Here is a 19,295-nt window from a genome sequence, read left to right on the forward strand (position 1 = left end):
GTATAAAGCAGACTTTGATTTTATTTCACTTGTTTTCTGCATCACATATTAGGTCATTGGTTACCAGATGACAGAAATCTTAAAATACTATTAACATATTATTACCAACACTGGTTACTTGGCATGTTGTTCTACTTCAAAGTGCAGCTGAAGCCCACAGATACGCATCCTCACTTTTCAATCACAAACTTAATTCACTCAAATATTCATTACCCATCTTCCATGGTGAACAGACTCCACATTATCCCAATGTTGCATTGGGCTTATAAAATTTCCACTGTTATTATGATTCAAATCCATGCGTTTTGAATAATTATCCATCATTTTAAATTTCCAAAGACTCTCTCAAAACCTAGTTTGTCCACCACACGTCCATAATGAGTGGAGAAATACAATGTCTGGGGACTGCTGTATCTCTTTAGTTTCAATATTATCTCTTTTGCGGAGTCCCCTGTGTCGCTGATGGTCATAACATCTGACACAGGGAGGTAGATATCATGGCGCTTGCCCCAGAAGGTCAGGTGGGACACTTTGAGTGTAGTCTGGGATGGGTCCAGGTACATCATACCCACAACCCTCCTGAAAAAGTGGCTGACAGTGTATAGCATGACACCAGCAAACAGTGCTATCCCAGTTGTGTAGCTGGCAAGGAAGAGGGGGACATCTCCCTGGAGGTAGAGGACGTACACTGGGGGCAAGATGACCACGGTGATGGCAGTTTGGAGCAGTTTGAGCCTGGACACGGCTCTGAGGAGCTTAATGTACGGCAGGGTGTAAATCATAGTGTACTTCTGTGTGGACAAGTCTGAGTACCTGACCAGAGCTGTGATTTTTGGTATAAAGGGTCCATGGAAGCGCTGCTGGACGGGTGTGTGACCTGGTGAAGGAGGCTGCACACCATTATGTATCCGACCTGTTAGTAGACATGATCTTCTGGTACAGGAGAGTAAATGGGAGGTTAAACTGCGCTGCAGCACTGACCTGATCTGTAGACAGATAACATCGAAAAGATTAATTTGACACTGACCTCAACTTACATGCAGGAGGTGGACAAAGTAACAACACTTACTGTAATAGGGCTGCAACTAATGATTACTAAAGCTAACTGAATTATTATCAATAATGTCACAGTTTCCCAGAGCCCATAGTGACATCTTCAAATTGCTTGTTTTGTCCAACCAACATTGCAAAATCCATTTAGTGTCACTGAAGACTATGACAAACATTTAAACATTTACATTTATGAAATTATGATCCAGTGATTTTTTTTTTTTTAGCATTTATGTCAAAAAAATAACTAAAACAATCCATTATTAAATTCCTGCTGGTTAATTTTCCGTTTATAAATTGATTTATTAAAGAAGCAATCCTTTTACGTCTCACAATATAAAGTAATGCAACATAAACCACTACAACTCCTATTAACACATTTGAAAGAGAATTGCAGGGCTATTGAACTAGATTGCATTACATTGTATAGATGTTTTGTTATTTTTGACCATCCTGGATATAATAAGCAAAATCAGCTGAGGTAGGCAGCACTAACAATAAACAAGTAACAACTGTTAAGTATAAATTAACCAGACTGAGCTGCCATTCAGTCTAGGCAGAGCAGGAGCTAACAATTAGCTTATGTGGCTAATAATTCAACTTTTCACAACTTGCATAACAATAAACACAGTGTAAGAGGTTGAGAAAGAAGGAAGCTCACCATGACCGGCGACAGACTACACAGAAGAAGGAAGAAGAAACATGGAAGCGAATCCTTTTTTATTTAAGAGACAGACCAAAGACAACACTTTAAGTCAACTGTTAGCTAACATGAAGTACACGTTGACCCGGAAGTGCTCTTCAGTGTTAACTGTTATTTTATGTTTTTTTTTTCTCGTGTGCCCCCTTGCGGGATAATTGTAACTTTAGATCTATGCATTAGATATATCTAGCTGAGACATCTACTGAATTTAATCCCTTAAAAAAATTAAACAGTATTTAAGTTTTGCTAGTTTCAGAAACGACACGAGAGAGCTGTCATTTCCGCCCAGAGTGCGCCCTGAACGTACCTGTCTTGAGTTGAGTGTCAGACTAGCTGAAGCTCCTCTCCTCGGCCCAAGATAAGTGTTTGATTGCTCCTTTTCAACAGCCAATGTTGTCTCTTTGGTAAGTAGAGCATGACCTTTTCTCAGACAGGGCATTTGAAGACAGTAAACTTATCCGGACGGCTAGCTAACGCTAACGTCAGCTAACGATAAACAGACAGGCTCCCGGGAGCGGCGGTGGATTTGCTTCCAGCTGCCACTTTCTGTGTTTGGACACAGTCCATTCAGAAAGACAGCAGAGGACAACGATGCTGCAGCTGGGAGACGAAGTCACCCTGTACTCGGTTGTCTTCGTGGTGGTCCTTCTGGGCACCCGGAGCCCGGTGTGGACAACCGTCCTCACCGCCTCCCTCTACCTCTTTCTGGCCATGTTCCGGTTCCCCCAAGTTCCTGTCAGCCGAGCCCAGAAGGTGCTGCACCCAGCCAAGGGCGCGGCTGGCTCCAGCAAGGTGTCGGTGGTCGCTCATCGGGGCGGTGGGCACGACGCACCGGAGAACACAATAGCAGCTATCAGGGAGGTGAGAGGAGGGAATGGCGAGATCTGGGGGCTTTCTCCTTCCTTGTTAGTAGTGGTTACAAGGTACACACCACAACTGGAGACTGGAATATGTTATATCTTAAGCCGAGACAAACTGAAAAAACGTGGCCATATTTATCTCTTTGTAAACTGGCCGGGATGTATGTAGAGATGTATACTAAAAAAGAAGGGCAGAAAATATCAGGGACCAGGTTTGTCTCTGCCATCAGGACATCATGTCCCTTTTAACCAAAAGCAATTAACATTCAGCACTATCTCTGCACTAGTGCTGCACACATACCCACACTGTCATTCAGTGAACTGTAGTATTCACAGGAGGGCAGTGGTGTATAGTTTAGCAAAAATCATCACATAGCCTCTACGGCCTGACTGATACTGGATTTTTATTTTTTAGCTCAGTATCAGTATTGATATTTGAGAGTTAACAAAACTCCTCTATTTCATGTTACACACTTCTCTATATCTGCAGTAAGATTATATTGGTCAGTGTTAGCCCAGGCAATTTATTGGGGAAGCTTTAATAGACTCTTACTTAAACCCTATTTCCCTTTTAATGTGATTTCGCCATTCTCTCTTTGTTTTCATCTTAAAGGAGTTTTATAAACCAGTTTTCACCTTGCAATTTAAACAACAATGTTGAAAATCAGTATGTTTACAAGAAAAGGTGATCATTTTTGCAGTATGACATCAGAACTATAGGGTTTGGGCTGATCTTCAATTTTTTTTTTTCAGGTGAAGATCAGAAACAAACCCTCCTGAAATATGAAGCTTTCAACTCTCTTGTTCTGCACTAGGCCAGTAAAAATGGGGCAACTGGTGTGGAGTTGGACCTGGAGTTCTCAGCAGACGGCGTCCCATTACTGATGCACGATGAGACTGTGGACCGGACCACCAACGGGTCAGGACCAATCAGCCAGATGAGATTTTCTGACTTGGGTAAACTGGACGCAGCTGCTAAACATCGACTCAGGTAAGAAACAATATATCTAGGGATCCACATACAATCATGGAGACAAATGTACAGTCTAGCTCCTCCTTAAGACAGAGTGACCCAACTATGTATAAAGTAAAATGTCTGTTTGGAGGAACGGCTGAGTCATAGACATAGATGGGTCTATCACATAAAGACGCTGTATGTAGTCTGTATCGGTCCTTGGTTATAAAGCTGGTGGTGGTGAAGAGAGAAATGCAAGTTGACTGGAAATTTGGGGGAAAAAAGATAAGAAGAAGAAGAGATAGTCGGAAAGCAGTTTAAGGTCTCTAGCATACCAAATTTGTCAAAACTTTGGAGGGGTGGCAGCAGGTTGGACAAGTTGTGTGTGTCCTTTGGGAAGGAGAGTGATTTAAAGTTTTGAATATTTTTTTCTACATTATATTTTAGTGCCCTGTGGCAGATTTTTGGTTGAAGCTTGCTGATGTAGGCTGCCTTTATCAGCAAGTCAGAACACTATTTCGTCAAAGCTAGACTGGTTTTCTCTTTCAAATGTACTTTCTGCAGTAGAACTCCCTGGTACAGAATGTTTTGTTCAGCTACAGCAATTTAAGGACACTGAAATGATCATTTTAACAGGTGGAGATGTTTGATTGTGATAATAGATACTGGTAGGCTCCAAGATATCTGTAACAAAACATTAAAAGGATAAGTAAACACACTGCGATAATTAACCCAGGAGTGGCACTAAAACCTTGAACTGAAATTTAACAGTGAATGTGCTTCTAATACAGAGGCATGCTGTTGGCAATACAGACGAGACAAGTGACCCAGGGGGTTTCTAAAAACAGCTCTCTTCAGAACAAACACAAGAAAAAAAGAAAAATGCAAAACAGTTCCTCAAAATAAAGATAACAAGTTACGATGCAGCTGGAATAAACACAGATGCAAACACCATCTAGGAAAGGAAGATCAAAAAGTCCAACAATATCATTTTCTCAATTACAAGATACTACAAAACATTTTTCTAAAAATGAGTGCATTAGACAAATTACTGGAGGTAGAATCTGTTTGAGATATGAAACCCATCCTATTAAGATAGCAAAATTTCCATGACAATGTGATAAGTAATTATATAAATAACACAGGATAAGTGCAGCATTCACAAACAATTGTCATGAGAGGAGAAATGTTTGTAATTTGTCTCTGAAGTGAGAGTGTCTCCTCTCTTGGAGATTTTGTTACAACAATAAACCAAGGTTCCTCAAGTCAAATGCCGTGTGCCGATGCATTACATAATATTATGATGATGAGAATATGAGGATGATATTAAGAAAACTAGGATAAGTGCTCCTCTCTTACATAATACTGTAAAGTTTAATAGAGCATAAGAGAAACAAAAAATGTTTAAATGGCACAGGAGCCTAAAGTCTGCAGAAATGTTTTACAGGTCTTATTTGTATTATAATCACACAGTGGCCCCGGTAGTTGTTATAATGACAAGCCTCCAATCCTGTTGAAATGTAGTCAGGCAGATCCCAAGAACCTTTATACACAGAGACTCATGAACATTATCACATGTATTTCATTATTTCATCACAGAAGAGATGGACGCAGATGTCCCAGCTGAACTGTAAATTTGTTTGACAGGCATTTTTGATTTGCACGCGAGACCTTCAGACGTAGCACTGTAACGTTTTTGTCCTTCGTCGTCAGGGAGAAATTTGCTGGAGAGAAGATCCCAACCTTGGAGGAGGCAGTGGAAGAATGCATCAAACTGCAACTCACCATCTACTTTGATGTCAAAGGTCATCCAGATGAGGTGCAGCCCACAAAACCAACAAGCAAAATGAGACTCGATTATGTGCAATCTGTCTTATACTTTGTTGATCTAATTGATCTGTAGACAGTCAACATTGCACAACAAAGGCAGCACGATGATGTGATTATAATGGTCCAAAGATGGTATTTACTGTGTCCTTGTACAAACTGACCATAACATATCTGCAGTGGTTTGATAGTGTTATTTAAATGTTGTAGTGCTGAAACAACTGGTCAGTTAATTGATTAATCAAGTACTTCAAAATCACTTTACTCATTACTCAGGGTCGCAAGTTTTATCTCCCTGTGTTATCCTTGTGAAAATCAAAACATAGTTCATTACACTACTGCTTTACTGAAAAAAGTAATGAAAGGACAGATAACACCCAGCACTGGTATTAATGCTGGCAGCTGATCAGGCCAGTTAATAAACTGGTAGATTACTTAATTGTCAACCAGTCATTTGTTGCGTGCCTCATCATTACCAGTGGCTCACAATTACTTTGGCAAACACAGAGATGTACCATAAGGCGCCGCAAACACATGTTCCAATTTGTACCGTACTTGGGAACAAACCAAACTTCCAAAATACACACACGCGATTTGATCTGGTCACGTATTGAGGACTTTGCTACAGGCAAGTGGTGTTGCTTTTTTGGTTGCATGGTAACATTGCATCATCACGAGATATTTCTTGTGGATTTGTGTCTCAGTTACTTAAAAAAAAAAGAGAAAATGTGACTTTATTGTGTGTGCCAGTTCACACAAGATAGACACTCAGTGGAGCGTTCACACCATTTCATTCTGCACATTAAAAAGCTGAGTTAAAGCTTGCATCAGTGTCCTTTTAACCTCTTGATGAGTAAGGAATGCAGAGCTGCGATGGTGGTTGTTGTTTCAGGCAATGACATTCTTGAGTTCAGGGCCCACCACAGTGTGTCTGCACATACACAGCTGCTAGTCACCACCAAGTGGTTACACACACTGTAAACAGTTGACTGACCTACAATAACCATGTGTTTCTCCTCCCCTATCAGTCAGCCGCAGCTCTTAAAGAACTGTATAAGAAACATCCAGTCCTCTACAACAGCAGCATCGTCTGCTCCTTTGAGCCTAAAGTCATCTACAGGGTAAGTGGATGCATGTAGGGGATATTAGATGAAAGAATTTGACTGACAGTATATTTGATTGAGAAAGTTGAGAAAAACCATAAAGTTGTCCAAAGGGGAAGATTACAACCATTTAAATGAAGAGTTGCCAGCGACTGTGTACTGAGGATCCCGTTAATGAGGCTGTGTGAACATTTTGATACTTTGGTCTAGACAGCTTGTTCACACTATAGCCATTTTTTTTGGTTACTCCTTCCATTTAGCCTACAATATTGTAGCAGGGCTCAGTTAATTTCACTATAAGCTTAAATATCATGTTCTCTAAGGCCCTGTTCAGACCTGGCATTAACATCTGTCTCGGGTGATCTGATCACAAGTGGTCAGCTCTAAGTACAAGTATGAACGTACCCAAGATGCAATGAGGACGCATTTGAGATCCGATCACTCAGACCACATTCGGAGGTGGTCTGGGCCACATGTGGCCACAGTCTTTTAGCAGTGTGAACGCAAATGCATCCTGGCCACTGAAGGACCGCCTACTCTACTGACGTCCTCTACTGTCTAATTAGTCGAGTCGCAGTTTCATAATGAACTGAAAATATATTTTACTATTTCAAATAGATAGTACCTTATTTCATGGTAGAGCTGCTTGCAGCGCATTAACTCGCTCAACGCCTCCTTGACGCTACACACACACACACACACACACACACACACACACACACACACACACACACACACACACACACACATTGACAATGGACCTAGTCTGGTTTAAAACAACAACGCATACATGTTTATTTTCAGATGGAGCGGGACAGTGAGATCCCTAGCCCTTTCTCATTGTTAACATACTTGTTATGATTAAATAAACTAAAATATTTACCTACATACCTCCCCATGTATTGTTAGCTACTGTGTTTAACAGGCATAAACCAAACTTTGTTTCTGTTCCCTGGCCCAGATGAGACAGAGTGACCCAGAGGTGGTCACAGCATTGACCCACAGGCCGTGGAGCCTGAGTCGATTCGGAGATGGTGCCCCGCGTTTCTCATCACTATGGAAGCACCATTGGATGACACTAATGGACATCACGCTGGACTTGGCGCAACATCATGTGCTGTGGAAGCTCTGTGGCATCTCAGCCTTCTTGATACAAAAGAACTTTGTCTCACCGTGAGTTTCTGCAGCTGTGAACATACAGTCATATACTCTCATCCAAACTGGAATCTTAATTCAAGATACATGGGATAGAGATATTAAAATTACTTAATTAGACTCACAAGGCTATAATTGTTGGGAAGATGTTTTATTACATTATGGGTTTTAATGCTATTTTCAATATTACAGGACAAGCTAAAATGTTAATATTAATATAGCTCATTGAACTCAGTCATCTGAGGTTGATCATTTGAGCTTGATTACTTGACTTATTGTTAGAAGAAAGATTAACAAACTGTGTAACAGTGATGTATAGTCGATTTAAAATCAAATCATATTTAAAATCAAATAACGTTGTTCACAGCAGAGAATAACTGTGTGTTCCTTTGTGCTGTGTGCCGTCTACAGGGACTATGTGCAGTACTGGGCCCAGAGAGGGGTGGAGGTGGTTGCCTGGACAGTCAACACAAAAGTGGAGAAAGAGTATTACCAGGAGATGCTACAAGTCAACTACATCACAGACAGCCTGGTGGAAGACTGTGAACCTCATTACTGACACTCACATGAACCCAGCAGAATATGCTCAAACACATACTAGGAACATTTCACTACTCATCACCCATATGTGGCATAAGGTAAGAGAACATACAGTATGCCACACTTTTGTTTCCATGCATATTTCCGATCAAACTGCCAGACTGGGCACCATACTTACTAACAAGAAGCTATGTAACAGGTTTATTCTGATTGATTCATTTTAATATTATGATGAATTCTCTCAGACTTGTTGAGACAACTGCATTTATAGACATTTTAATATAAACATTTTACATTTTGGTAATGCGTGTCTATAATAGACCTTAATCAAATGTACTGTATTCACCAACTCAGGACTACAATGATTTTTTTTTGTCTTGGTAATTAAGTCTGTTTTACTGTCTCTGTACATACATGAACACCATGTCATGCGCTGCCTGTGCTTTTTACTCAGTAAAGGTCATTAGTCTGAAGTAAACTACCTAGAGATGATTTACAGTAGGGTCAAAAAGCCTGAGACCACTTTGGGAGTGTATGAAAAATTAATATAAGTTTATAATTAATACATTTGAGAAATGCACCTATGGAGCTAAGATGTAGAATAGAATAAGAATGGTATACAAATATTAGGTTTTTCAGTTTGTGTCATTCTTCTGGGTGGCACCAATTTACTGTTGTAGAGTTCTCTCTGAAAAAGCAGCTACTTATTTTCACATTTTTGATAGCTGCACAGTCCAGTGTGTGGCGGGTTCAGAGTGCATACACACACAATACAATATCATAACTACACAGTTTAGTATTTACATTATTTCTAAATTTAAAGTAATTTGGTTTGAGAAAAGTCATTTGCTCTTTGGTAGGTGACTCCACTGTGTCTGTAGAGCAGATACCAGTAAGTCCAGTACTCTAATAACAAATAATCATTCTGCAACTATTCTCAAATTCTCCTGTTGAGCCACAAGATAATGAATTAGAATTACTCTTGAGTACAATTTATTAACATTGCACTATATGTGGGAACACACTAGGACAGTGCAGAACAGCTCCACGATGAAATAGGTTGGAATAAGGGATTAAGGAGTGAATGTACAGAGATTATATGAAGCTTTAAAGAGGAAGAAATGTGCAATGAGACGCTGACTGCTGGGAGTGGATGTAATAGACTGACTAATGATATATTACGCAGCAGCACCTCACATACAGTGCAGTGGTGTAGTACACAACACATGTAAATAGACAGAAAATAGACCTTTCTCATGGCAGATATGTTTCATAGCAGAAAAAGCACAGGTGTAATTAAAAAAGCTAATGACGGCTTTGTTGCATTTAGGTATACCAGTAAGCTGTGTCAGTGAGACAGCATCTGCAACATCAGGGACCATCAGCTATAATTAATGTTATTAATTACACCTGTGTTCAACAAGCTAAATTCCTTATTAGGAAGGTTTTCAGACTTGATGGTGCTCTGAAATAAGTCAATTAGAAGGTTAAACTACTTATATATGCTCTTTGACCCAAATATCAACCTCAGCTGCTTTTGATTTGTGCTGAAATTAATCTAAGCGGACATGACAATTTTAAAATCATTAAAAATGAGTCTTGTAATTTTCAAGGATAATGAAAAGTGAAAGATTTATTTCGCTTTTGAAAATTAAAAGAAATAAATTATGAAGATTTGATTTCGTATGATTGAAATTTGTGATGAATGATTGAATTTAATAAAATGCTGGATGTCTCATTTTAAAGTGAAATCGGTATTCGTTATTGGATGTTTTCTTGCATCAAATGGGTTCCTAAAGTTCAGCTCATAGCAAGGCACTACGCAAAACAGAGAAGAGAAGACAGCAGATCAACACTAAAACTAATGGTGTTAGGAGTACATTAACATACCATCTCAGCAAGTCCAGAAAAATACTTTTGAAACCTACAATTCCTGTAGAGGACCAGGGATATCACAGGAAAAGTGATAAGGCATTGCTTTAATTTCATATTTTAAAAGGCATTAAAAATATGAATTGTAAAAATAATTATTAAATTATTATTATTATTATTATATATTTGAAAAGGCATTTTTAAATTGAAATAAATAACTGTATTCCCTTTTCAATGATTTATTCATGAACTATTAATCTATCAATAAATGCTTCAGATTTAAAAATGGATTTACAAAAACCCCACTGGTTAGCTCTCAAACCAATCAGAGAGCTTGTTGCATTCCATGGCCAATTAGCCTGGTTTTACCAGCACTGAGTGTCACACACAGGCTAAAAGAAGCTAAATGACTAAGCTAATTGATTAGCTAATAGGAAAAGGAAACCCAGCTGGAAAAAGAAAATGGAAATTGAAGAGGAAATCCAGGAATGTATTCCATTTTTAAAATGCCTTTTCAAAAAGTTTTTCAACTTCTATTATTCATTAATGAATTAATAAATATTTGTAAATCATTTATTCAATGAATGTTTTATGCAGTTTTTGTAAATACATTTTTTAAACAAAGTATTTTGAAGGGACAAGCTGTTAGCTGATGGGAAAATAAACTATAAACTACCTTGTTTCATACTGAACTTCTGTCCACACTGGTCTAAACAGATCTCTGTCTCTAAGAAGTTCAATAGTGGGCAATTTAAAATCTTCAGCACAAACCAGCTATTAGACCATAGTTAAGCCTCTCTGCTGTTAGAACCAAGCCTGTGTAGTGTGGACTGTTGATGATTAGCTTCTTGGCCTGGAGACTCAGGTGACTGACCCAGATAGTACAGATGAAAGGGGGGTGTAGTGTTGGATATCACCCTGGATAAGCCAGTCTGAGCCACTTCTTGTCCTGGCTGATCTTCAATTGCTAAAGGCAGACTGTCAGCTCACACAGGTGAATTTGATCTGAATGTCCCAGGTTACCTGTGGTAACACTGTCATATATCAAAGATCTTACAGGGATGCTACAAAAGGTACCCAGCAAAATAACAAGTCCTCATATAGTATGAAGTGGATGATTTCCAATTAGAGATGAAGATGAAAAAAAAAAAAACGATTAAGTTGGCATCAATCATGCTGTTAGTCCAAAGAAATACGATTTATTGTCAGACTTTAGTAGTTATTACTAAATAATAAGTAGGGTATAATAAAGTCTGCAGAAAAAAAACAATTTTATTTTTATTTTCTTCATTACTGATAACTCGGTGATCTATCTGCGCATTTGATTTTATAGGTGAAAGGTGATCGCTCCAGCTCCTCCTCCAAAACCCGGTCTGAGGGGCGTTCTGTTACGTCACTGAGGGGGGTTGCCCAGCTGTAGTGCGACCAGAACCAAACAGAAACAACGAGAGCGGAAATGAAGAGACTAACTTCAAAGTAAAAGCCGTACACGCTGAGGAAACACTAAGTTACAGCAATACGGTGCAACTGTGTAACCATAAATTACAAATGGAGTGGTTAATGGTCAAATGATGACTTCACCACGTAGACAGGTAAATTACAGGCAGTTTCATAGTCACATACCTTATAGAGGTCACTTGATCAGCACCACACAAAACATGCCTTCTTACCTGCTTCTGTTGATACCCATATAAATAGTTTAGGGGTTTCTCTCAGGCTTTGACATATTTGTGCCTGAGATTTCTGTTGCATTGCCAGTAGACTGGAATCGAATTTCATTTTGTGTACTAGATGTAAAAATATGCATTAAAAAAAAAACTTTACATTAAATTATCAACTATGATACGCAAAACGTCCACTGCAGACACAGCTGACACATAAAACAATGCTAGATATTCACACTGAATAGTAACAACAATAACATATAGCACCATACACACTCCTACTCCTTATAAGCTTTAAAGAAAATACCAACTTTCTCAATTCGTGTACACTGTAGCCTATTTGTATTCACAAGATGTCAAACAGCAGATTAATGAATTGTATTGTCTTCAATGATGTTTTGGTTTCATCAGAAACCATATGATGTAATACCACAATATATACAAACTAAGAATTAGAAATCTTATAAATACTGGGTTTACTAAATGAACCATTCATGTTTTAAGTGGTACATAGTGTCTTTTGTACATGAGATGTTAGATTACAAATGCTACGAGGGCATCGGATAGGGCAAGTTTTTATTTTGAAAATCTGGACCGGACGTCCTATTCTTCATTCTTGGTGGCTTGACGCTGGCCAAGCATGGTATCGTTACATACTGATGAAAATATCAATGTGTGCAGTGTCCTTGTATCGTGTCAGAGAGCCGAGGTGTAGCAAACAGTCCCGGACCATCAGCGTAGCGTAGCGGGCAGAGTGTCCGGCCTAGAGTGTCACTGTCCTCGGACGTCAGGAACCAGAGTGCCCTCCCTCCCCACGGTGAATGACTGATCCCCGGCATGTGAAGCCGCTTTCTCCTTGGATGACCTACACGCCACCTCTCTCAGGAGCAGCGGACGTCGCGTCGTTACAGCTGAACACCTGCTGGTCAGCAGGAGCGGCGGGGTGCGTAATAATATACAGCGGGCAACAAGTCAAAGCGAGTCTCCTGCAGGCTTCAGGCCGACCCTGGAGCACCTGACCTGGCGAACAAAATAAGACACGTTGCGAAAATTTTTTCCTATCGTGGCTGCGTCAGGAGGAGCGGACAGAGGACTGGAAGTTGCAGAGTTGATAGTCAATGTGTGCACCTGATTATTAGCAAGACAGGCCGGTTTTTAAACACTGACACTACAGGATTTCCTGGGGTTACTGGCGTTCACATGATGTACACAATCACCAGAGGTCCCAGCAAACTTGTTACACAACGGAGGACAGGTGAGTGACTGTTACCCAAAGCATGATGCAATGTAGCATCAGACTGCTTTTGGGTCATGAATGTGGAAGTTTCGGGTCATTGCATCAGTTGAAGTGGCTCTCTGTGTGTGTGTGTGCAGAGATTAGAGGTAAACTGCGCAGAACATGAAAACTACTTACCTCTGAATTTTGTCTCTCAGGTCCCACACAACAGATCGAGAGCAAATTCAGCGACTTGAAGCTCAAGCCGACGTCTTGGCTCGCATCAAAGTAAGTAGCTGCACTCAGTCATGTGTTGATGGGTTATTTATTTATTTATTTATTTATTGCTGTTTGAGCAGCGTGGGCCCAAAATACTCTGCACGTGCGCCGTGAGTGCGATCATGTAACACCTCGTTGTGACTTAGGTAACGACGCTGCGTCCATTATCGGACACAACTTTTCCTCTAGCGTCTCGCGGTTCCTCAGCCCGGTTGACGGTACCGTGCTGCACCGCATTAGCTTGCACGGTGTATCCATGCCCCTTCTACCCGTGACCGGGTGTTAACGGGGCTGCGAAGCCGGTGTGGGACCGCACCTGTCTGGCTCTGGCTATCAGAGCAGCAGGAATATTATGCTTCATTCAGGTGCTGCTCGGAAATACAAACCTCACCTATGATGCATTCGGTCGCCAGTTTACATCCAGCTAAATCCTATTCAATGTAATTCACCCCCCACTAACTTAGATGGGGTGGACAAAATATTATAAACGCCTCAGCATAAGCCGCTCGACCACTAGCGGCATACTATAGGCCACTTCTCGGTGTCGGTGTCACTCTCTGAGCGTAATACAATATAATTTAACAGCAACACAAACTACAATGTCCAGAATGACCTTAAAGTTGAATCAGTACCTTTCCAAGTGATTCAGCAGGAACAATTGAGTGCACATCTGCTGCAACTTCAGTTTAATTTGACAGCAGAAAAAATATAATGAACTTTTTTACAACTTAAACAGTAAAGATTTCAATGTCAGTGCATTGGGACTTCGTTTGATACTTAATATGTGCATCAGAATTTAAAATGTTATACAGGATGAAATTCACTATAAACCGACCACATCAACAGTAAGACTCAATTGACCAGAATGCATTGCAACAACAAGATGTGTTGAATTTGTGTTTTATGTTGCTTTTTCTGTGTGGTCTTGACATCGCAGTATATTACATTGCCATTTTCCAGGAAGTTGTTGAAAGGCATTCTGGGATCAAGAATGTACCATTCAGTTACATAAGCACAAATGAAATAAAGCAAAAACCCTGCAATATCTTAATGTATACAAACCAGTTCCTAAACTGCATTTGCTGATGAAGACCTTGAGTTGTGGTTTAAAGCTTATCCTGAGGCTATAAGCATCAATACAGTTACAATAATCCAACATAAAGTAAATTTACATGCCTGTCAGCCGACAATGAATTTGTCTGAAGTTAAAGATGCAAACCTGAATCATTTCTACCTTCATTTTGAGAACTTACTTTTGTGTTATGTTGTGATGCAGGCTGCCGCAATCCCCAGCTGACATTCTGTGACTAACCCAGTCTTGTTTCTTCAGCTCGCCACCCCCAAAGATTGTGTTCAACCGCCTCAACGGGAAGCGCTACCACAACGCAGCCACTCAGAAAACCGACAGCCCAGCAGAGGGATTCACTCCTGCACATGAGGAGAACGTCAGATTTGTGTATGAAGGTGAGCGTCACAGGATCAATAGGTGAGAGGATGATATAGGTCAAATCATCCACGGCTAAATCTTGAAGACATGAGAGACTGCAGATCATTCTCTCAAGGTTACAAGGTCGGAGGTTGTGAAGATCAAAACTGGGACACTGTGGTTGGAAGATGATCTCCTGCTTTCTCTGTCTTTGCCCTTCTCCTTTACATCACATTTCTTCCAGGCTGAGCAGCTGCACTGTAGCTGGGGATGTAAAGACTAATTAAATTCATAGTTTTATTTGATTGGTTGCTGTGATTTCACAAATTGAAACCATTTTAAAAATGAAAAAACAATGTGCATTTAAAACAGAGCTGAAACAATTCATTGATATATGGATAAGTGCTTACTTATTGGGCATCTTTTACTATCTTCTTACATTTTATAGACAAAAAAGTTGAGAAAATATTTGAGAGAAGAATTGATAATGAAAATAACTGTTTGTCATAGCCCTATTTAAAATTTCCAGCAGCAGTATTTCAGCTTATCAGCAATTGATAACATCAGATGTTTCTTACTGATTCATTGCTCACTAATCAGAAGTCTGTGAAGTGTTACAGTAACTCGGAGACCACAGTGCACATTATCATTCAGTGTAAACATGTTTTATGTTCAAAGCTGCACCCACATATTAGCTCAGGGTTAATATGTGGCTGTTACAAACCAGGCTGAACGAACAAACACAATAATGAGCAAACAACAGCTGCACAAATGAGGATTAAGGTGGCACTACTGCAAGAATTCAACAAACCATTCACAGAGAGACTGGAGTGCTGCTTACAGTCAGTAAAACCTAATAATTAAAAACTGTGACTGTGCACTATTCACCCGGGTCTTGATGTTTACCCAGCATGCCTTAGTGCTGGCGAGTACTTCATGCCCTGGTGGAAATGAATGACTTGTGGAGCTGAATCGGCACGAACCAGCTAGCTGTGTTACTGTTGGACCGTTGCCAGTAAGGACTGCTCTGTGGTGTTCCTTTGTGACCGTAAAGTTCAGCCGGTGGAGAGCGTGTCACTTTTCCTCACCGCTCACACCTAAAGAAAAACCTCTGTCACAGCCTGTCGAGTCGTTTTCAGACAGAAAGCCTGATGGATCTGATCCCACCCCCCCCGCCCCACATATCACCTCCAGACATATTTAGATAGCATTTTACCCTCCCTCTTGCACACATAAAACTGGTTTTTCAGTATTTGTTCTTCTTCTTGTTAAATTTGACATCATTATATTAGTTATACAAGATGTACTAACTGTAAGTAAACTGAAGGTTGAAGGTTTGTGAGCTGAAACCTTGAGGTTTATCTCGGGTGCTGGAAAACCTTCACCCACAGCTGATAAACATACACCACGGAGCAGTCCAGGCCTCTCACAAGGGTGCTGCAGGGCATTCGTGCTTGCAAAGCAACTTAGTATTTATATTATCCATAAAGTGGTCTTTGCAGATGCTGCTATGAAGCAGTGGAGTAAATATAAAATGTGAGGATGTCATTCACAAGTTATTTACTTTATACACAAAAAAGGCAAATTCCTGTTGACTTTTAATGCATTGAAGATAATTCAATATATATACTGTGTGTTGTTGCTCGTGTGCAGCGTGGCAGGAGGTGGAGCAGAAGCTGGGGGATGGGGACGGCGGGGAGTCAGCCGGCAGCCAGGGGCCCGTTCAGTACACTGAGAAGACCCCCAGTGCTGCGATGAAGAGTAAGTACCTGCAACTCCTCACTACACTTTAACACAGGGGTGATTTTGATTATCAACCTAATTCCCATTCACTTACCTGCTAAAATACTTCAAAGAATATGACAACAAAGTAAAACCGCCTTCATTAAATCATGAATCATAAATCACTACTCGCAGTTTACAGCACCTGAACAGATAACCCTCTTCTTGCTCCATAACCTCATGAGCCTTGAACTAGTAATCTTCCTGGTTATTACACACCACAGGAAAGCTGAATGGCTGCTCTCATCTCTCCGCAGGAATCACACGCCGAGTGGTTTCTTGAGCTTTTATCTGTAACCAGGGGGCAACTGTTGTAATAGTTTTCTTTAATTTTTAACTCTTCATTGGTCTGTGACAACCCGGCTGGTTCCAGATAAACCAGCCCTGACTGCTGATTGTAGCGCGTTTCACCTTGGTTCACGCACCTGTCTGCTCCCGTGTCTCTCTTCTGTGGCCATTTCACAGCTGCTCTCTTCTATATCTTATTTTATTTTATTGGAGGATATGGGGCTTCAGGATCTTATGAACATTAGTTAAAATCTGAGTTACGAAATCCCTATAATCTAGTGTATTTCAGATCAAGTGAGCCTTAATTTTCAACAAAGCCTTGGATTGTGTTTTTTTTTTTTTTTTTTTTTTTTTTAATCTCCAGAAATAGCTGTGTCAGTTGGTCCACCCCGTTGGCTCGGACTGAAATATCTCAGCAACTATTGGATGGATTGCCATAAACCTTTGTGCATATATTCATGGTCCCAAGAGGACAAATCCTAATGACACTTTTGATTGCCTGACTTTTCCTCTAGTGCCACCGTGAGGCTAAAAGTTGTGGGTTTGAGTGAAATGTCTCAAAAACTACTGGATGGATCGTCATGAAATGTGGTTCAGACATTCATGTCCCCCTCAGGATTATAGGCAACAACTTGGGTGATTCCTCGACTTCTCTAGCGCCATCAAAGTGAAATTTGATTTTGTCCAATTCTTAGGTTTATGACTAAACACCTGATGACATGAGGTTTGTTTAGTGTTACATGTTAGCATGCTAACATACTTATCTGAAATGGTGAACTTGGTAAACATTGTACACACTAAACATCAACATGTTAGCTTGCTGACATAAGCATTTAGCTCATAATTTCTTGCAAATCTTTCAAAAAGGAAAAACTGAAATGCCCCATTAACATAAGGTTAGAAGTTTGTCCATCTCCACACAGGCTCTCTGGAGCTCAGTCAGAGTGACCATCACGTTCCTGGTCACCTCTCTGATCACGACAGCTTCAATGCAGCTGTGTCACAGCAAAGGGTCTGAATACTTACGTCAATGTCATATTTCAGTTTCCCCTTCTGAAATCTGAAATTCTATTTTTACTTTGTAATTATGGAGCAATGAGTGTAGACTGATAAGATTTTTTTTTTTTATTTCAAGGCAAGGCTGCAACATAACATGAAAAAAGTGAAGGGGTCTAAATACTTTGTGAATGCACTGTGTGTGTTACATGTTACTGTGTGAACTGAAGCAGCTTTTGGACATTTAGGCTGCCTGGATATCCCTAATCTTTGGTTTCCCTCTAGACGGATTTTTTACTTTGTAGCACAGATTTTAAAATTCTAACATTTACATCGAGATAAAACGTTTAATCTGCATTTTCAGGCCTCCACACCGGCAACAGCCAGAGCCGGAGGCATATTGTTTTCGGGTTTAATGTCCGTATGTCTCTGTGTCCGTCCATCCCATTCTTGTGGATGCGATATCTCAGTAATGCCTTGAGGGATTTCTTCAAATTTGGCACACATGTCCACTTAGACTCAAGGACTAAATGATTAGATTTTAGTGGTCAAAGGTCAAAGTTCAAGGTGATAGTGATGTCATGTTCTTGTGAATGCAATATATCAGGAACGCCCAGCGAGATTTCATTACTTCTGGCACATCGTGACCTCACAAAATACATTTTTGGCCATAATACACTAATTATGAGAAGAAAATTAAGTGATTACATTTTATATCCAAATGGTCAAAGGTCAACTTCAATGTGACATCATAATGTTCTGCAAAAACAACTTGGCTGGTCAGCAGAAGCATACCACCCTGAGGCAGTAATTCTAGTTTTAAACAAGATAAGATGCGATGCCAAAAAAAGGCCGTAATAAAAGTTACTTCACCTAAATCAGTGAGTGTAGGAATGCACTTCTACAGTTGACATTTCGTCAGCCCTTCAGGTTTTTGGTTTTTACATCTGCACAGATCATCGCCCCTTGTGTGAATCTGATTTGGTAACAAAATTAATAATTGATGAACAAAATGAATCAATCATAGACCATGGATTATTCTTTAATTCTTTGTCCCCTGTGTTGTTTTTCTTTCTGTGCAGACTTTGTGCCCATAGACCTGGAGGAGTGGTGGGCTCAGCGCTTCCTCGCCAACATTGCCAACCTGTCATGACTGGTTGAAGCTTTGAGCCGGGACAGGAAGCAATGCGTTGATGCTCCATCGGTGAAGGCATCACGGGAGTGGAGAGAAGCAGAGTCCGTCTCCAGGATCTGCGGTGCGAAAGGGTCGTGCGTAATTTGGAATCTGATCTGACACCCTGCGCTTCACGCTGCTGTAGAGAAAACTGGGTGCACAACACTGACCTGACTGTGAACACAGCGCTGACTTGATGTTGTGCTGCTGCAAAGGACCCGTCTCTCTCTACTTGAATGACGTATCGAATAGAAGTTGTGAGATTTTTCTTGTTGAAGAACCCGCCTCCTTTCTCACGTGTGCTCAGCTGTATGTAAGTCTTGGCTGATCTTTGGATATAAATCTACTGAAGAGCAAAAAAAGTAAAATGTTTTTCAAAAATGTCCCGTGTACAATCATTTCTTT

At 40.3% G+C, this 19,295-nt stretch overlaps 3 protein-coding genes across 5 annotated transcripts; 2 read left to right on the forward strand and 1 right to left on the reverse strand.

Annotated features, from left to right (window-relative positions):
• Positions 1-3: 3 nt before the first annotated feature.
• tmem186 (transmembrane protein 186) lies at positions 4-2,192 on the reverse strand. 2 transcript variants are annotated; one of them, XM_023420583.2, is made up of 2 exons: positions 2,061-2,192; positions 4-986 (listed from the first exon to the last, which is right to left on the reverse strand). In XM_023420583.2, the coding sequence occupies exons 1-2, from the start codon at positions 2,190-2,192 to the stop codon at positions 321-323; spliced, it is 798 nt and encodes a 265-aa protein (XP_023276351.1). In that variant the 3' UTR covers positions 4-320. The 2 variants fall into 2 exon arrangements, with proteins under 2 accessions (XP_023276351.1, XP_087033909.1); XM_087177783.1 differs by lacking the exon at positions 2,061-2,192 and adding an exon at positions 1,712-1,935.
• Positions 2,193-2,344: 152 nt separating this feature from the next.
• gde1 (glycerophosphodiester phosphodiesterase 1) lies at positions 2,345-12,220 on the forward strand. Of its 2 annotated transcripts, XR_002761505.2 has the most exons (7): positions 2,345-2,614; positions 3,429-3,604; positions 5,282-5,387; positions 6,424-6,516; positions 7,460-7,671; positions 8,065-8,291; positions 11,399-12,220. XR_002761505.2 is itself a non-coding variant. In XM_023420581.2 (6 exons), exons 1-6 carry the CDS (start codon positions 2,345-2,347, stop codon positions 8,210-8,212), a joined length of 1,005 nt encoding a protein of 334 aa, XP_023276349.1. In that variant the 3' UTR covers positions 8,213-9,944. The 2 variants fall into 2 exon arrangements, 1 of the variants encoding a protein (XP_023276349.1); XM_023420581.2 differs by lacking the exon at positions 11,399-12,220 and having other exon boundaries at positions 8,065-9,944.
• Positions 12,221-12,415: 195 nt separating this feature from the next.
• On the forward strand, positions 12,416-19,273 carry mcrip2 (MAPK regulated corepressor interacting protein 2). Its single transcript, XM_023420585.2, has 5 exons — positions 12,416-12,984; positions 13,164-13,233; positions 14,555-14,688; positions 16,304-16,411; positions 18,799-19,273. The coding sequence occupies exons 1-5, from the start codon at positions 12,930-12,932 to the stop codon at positions 18,867-18,869; spliced, it is 438 nt and encodes a 145-aa protein (XP_023276353.1). The 5' UTR covers positions 12,416-12,929; the 3' UTR covers positions 18,870-19,273.
• The last annotated feature ends 22 nt before the right edge of the window (positions 19,274-19,295 follow it).

This window comes from Seriola lalandi, unplaced genomic scaffold, assembly GCF_002814215.2.
Source record: "Seriola lalandi dorsalis isolate HSWRI2012SDOR001 ecotype SW California unplaced genomic scaffold, Sedor1 jcf7180002054654, whole genome shotgun sequence".
NCBI lineage: Eukaryota > Metazoa > Chordata > Actinopteri > Carangiformes > Carangidae > Seriola > Seriola lalandi.

Coding starts and splice junctions, on each gene's coding strand:
- tmem186 (XM_023420583.2), bottom strand. CDS start 2,192: ATGCCCTGTCTGAGAAAAGGTCATGCTCTACTTACCAAAGAGACAACA. Junction 987..2,060: donor TGACACTCAACTCAAGACAG/GTACGTTCAGGG, acceptor ATCTGTCTACAG/ATCAGGTCAGTGCTGCAGCG.
- gde1 (XM_023420581.2), top strand. CDS start 2,345: ATGCTGCAGCTGGGAGACGAAGTCACCCTGTACTCGGTTGTCTTCGTG. Junction 3,605..5,281: donor GCTGCTAAACATCGACTCAG/GTAAGAAACAAT, acceptor CTTCGTCGTCAG/GGAGAAATTTGCTGGAGAGA. Junction 5,388..6,423: donor TCAAAGGTCATCCAGATGAG/GTGCAGCCCACA, acceptor CTCCCCTATCAG/TCAGCCGCAGCTCTTAAAGA.
- mcrip2 (XM_023420585.2), top strand. CDS start 12,930: ATGATGTACACAATCACCAGAGGTCCCAGCAAACTTGTTACACAACGG. Junction 12,985..13,163: donor TGTTACACAACGGAGGACAG/GTGAGTGACTGT, acceptor TTTGTCTCTCAG/GTCCCACACAACAGATCGAG. Junction 13,234..14,554: donor ACGTCTTGGCTCGCATCAAA/GTAAGTAGCTGC, acceptor TTGTTTCTTCAG/CTCGCCACCCCCAAAGATTG.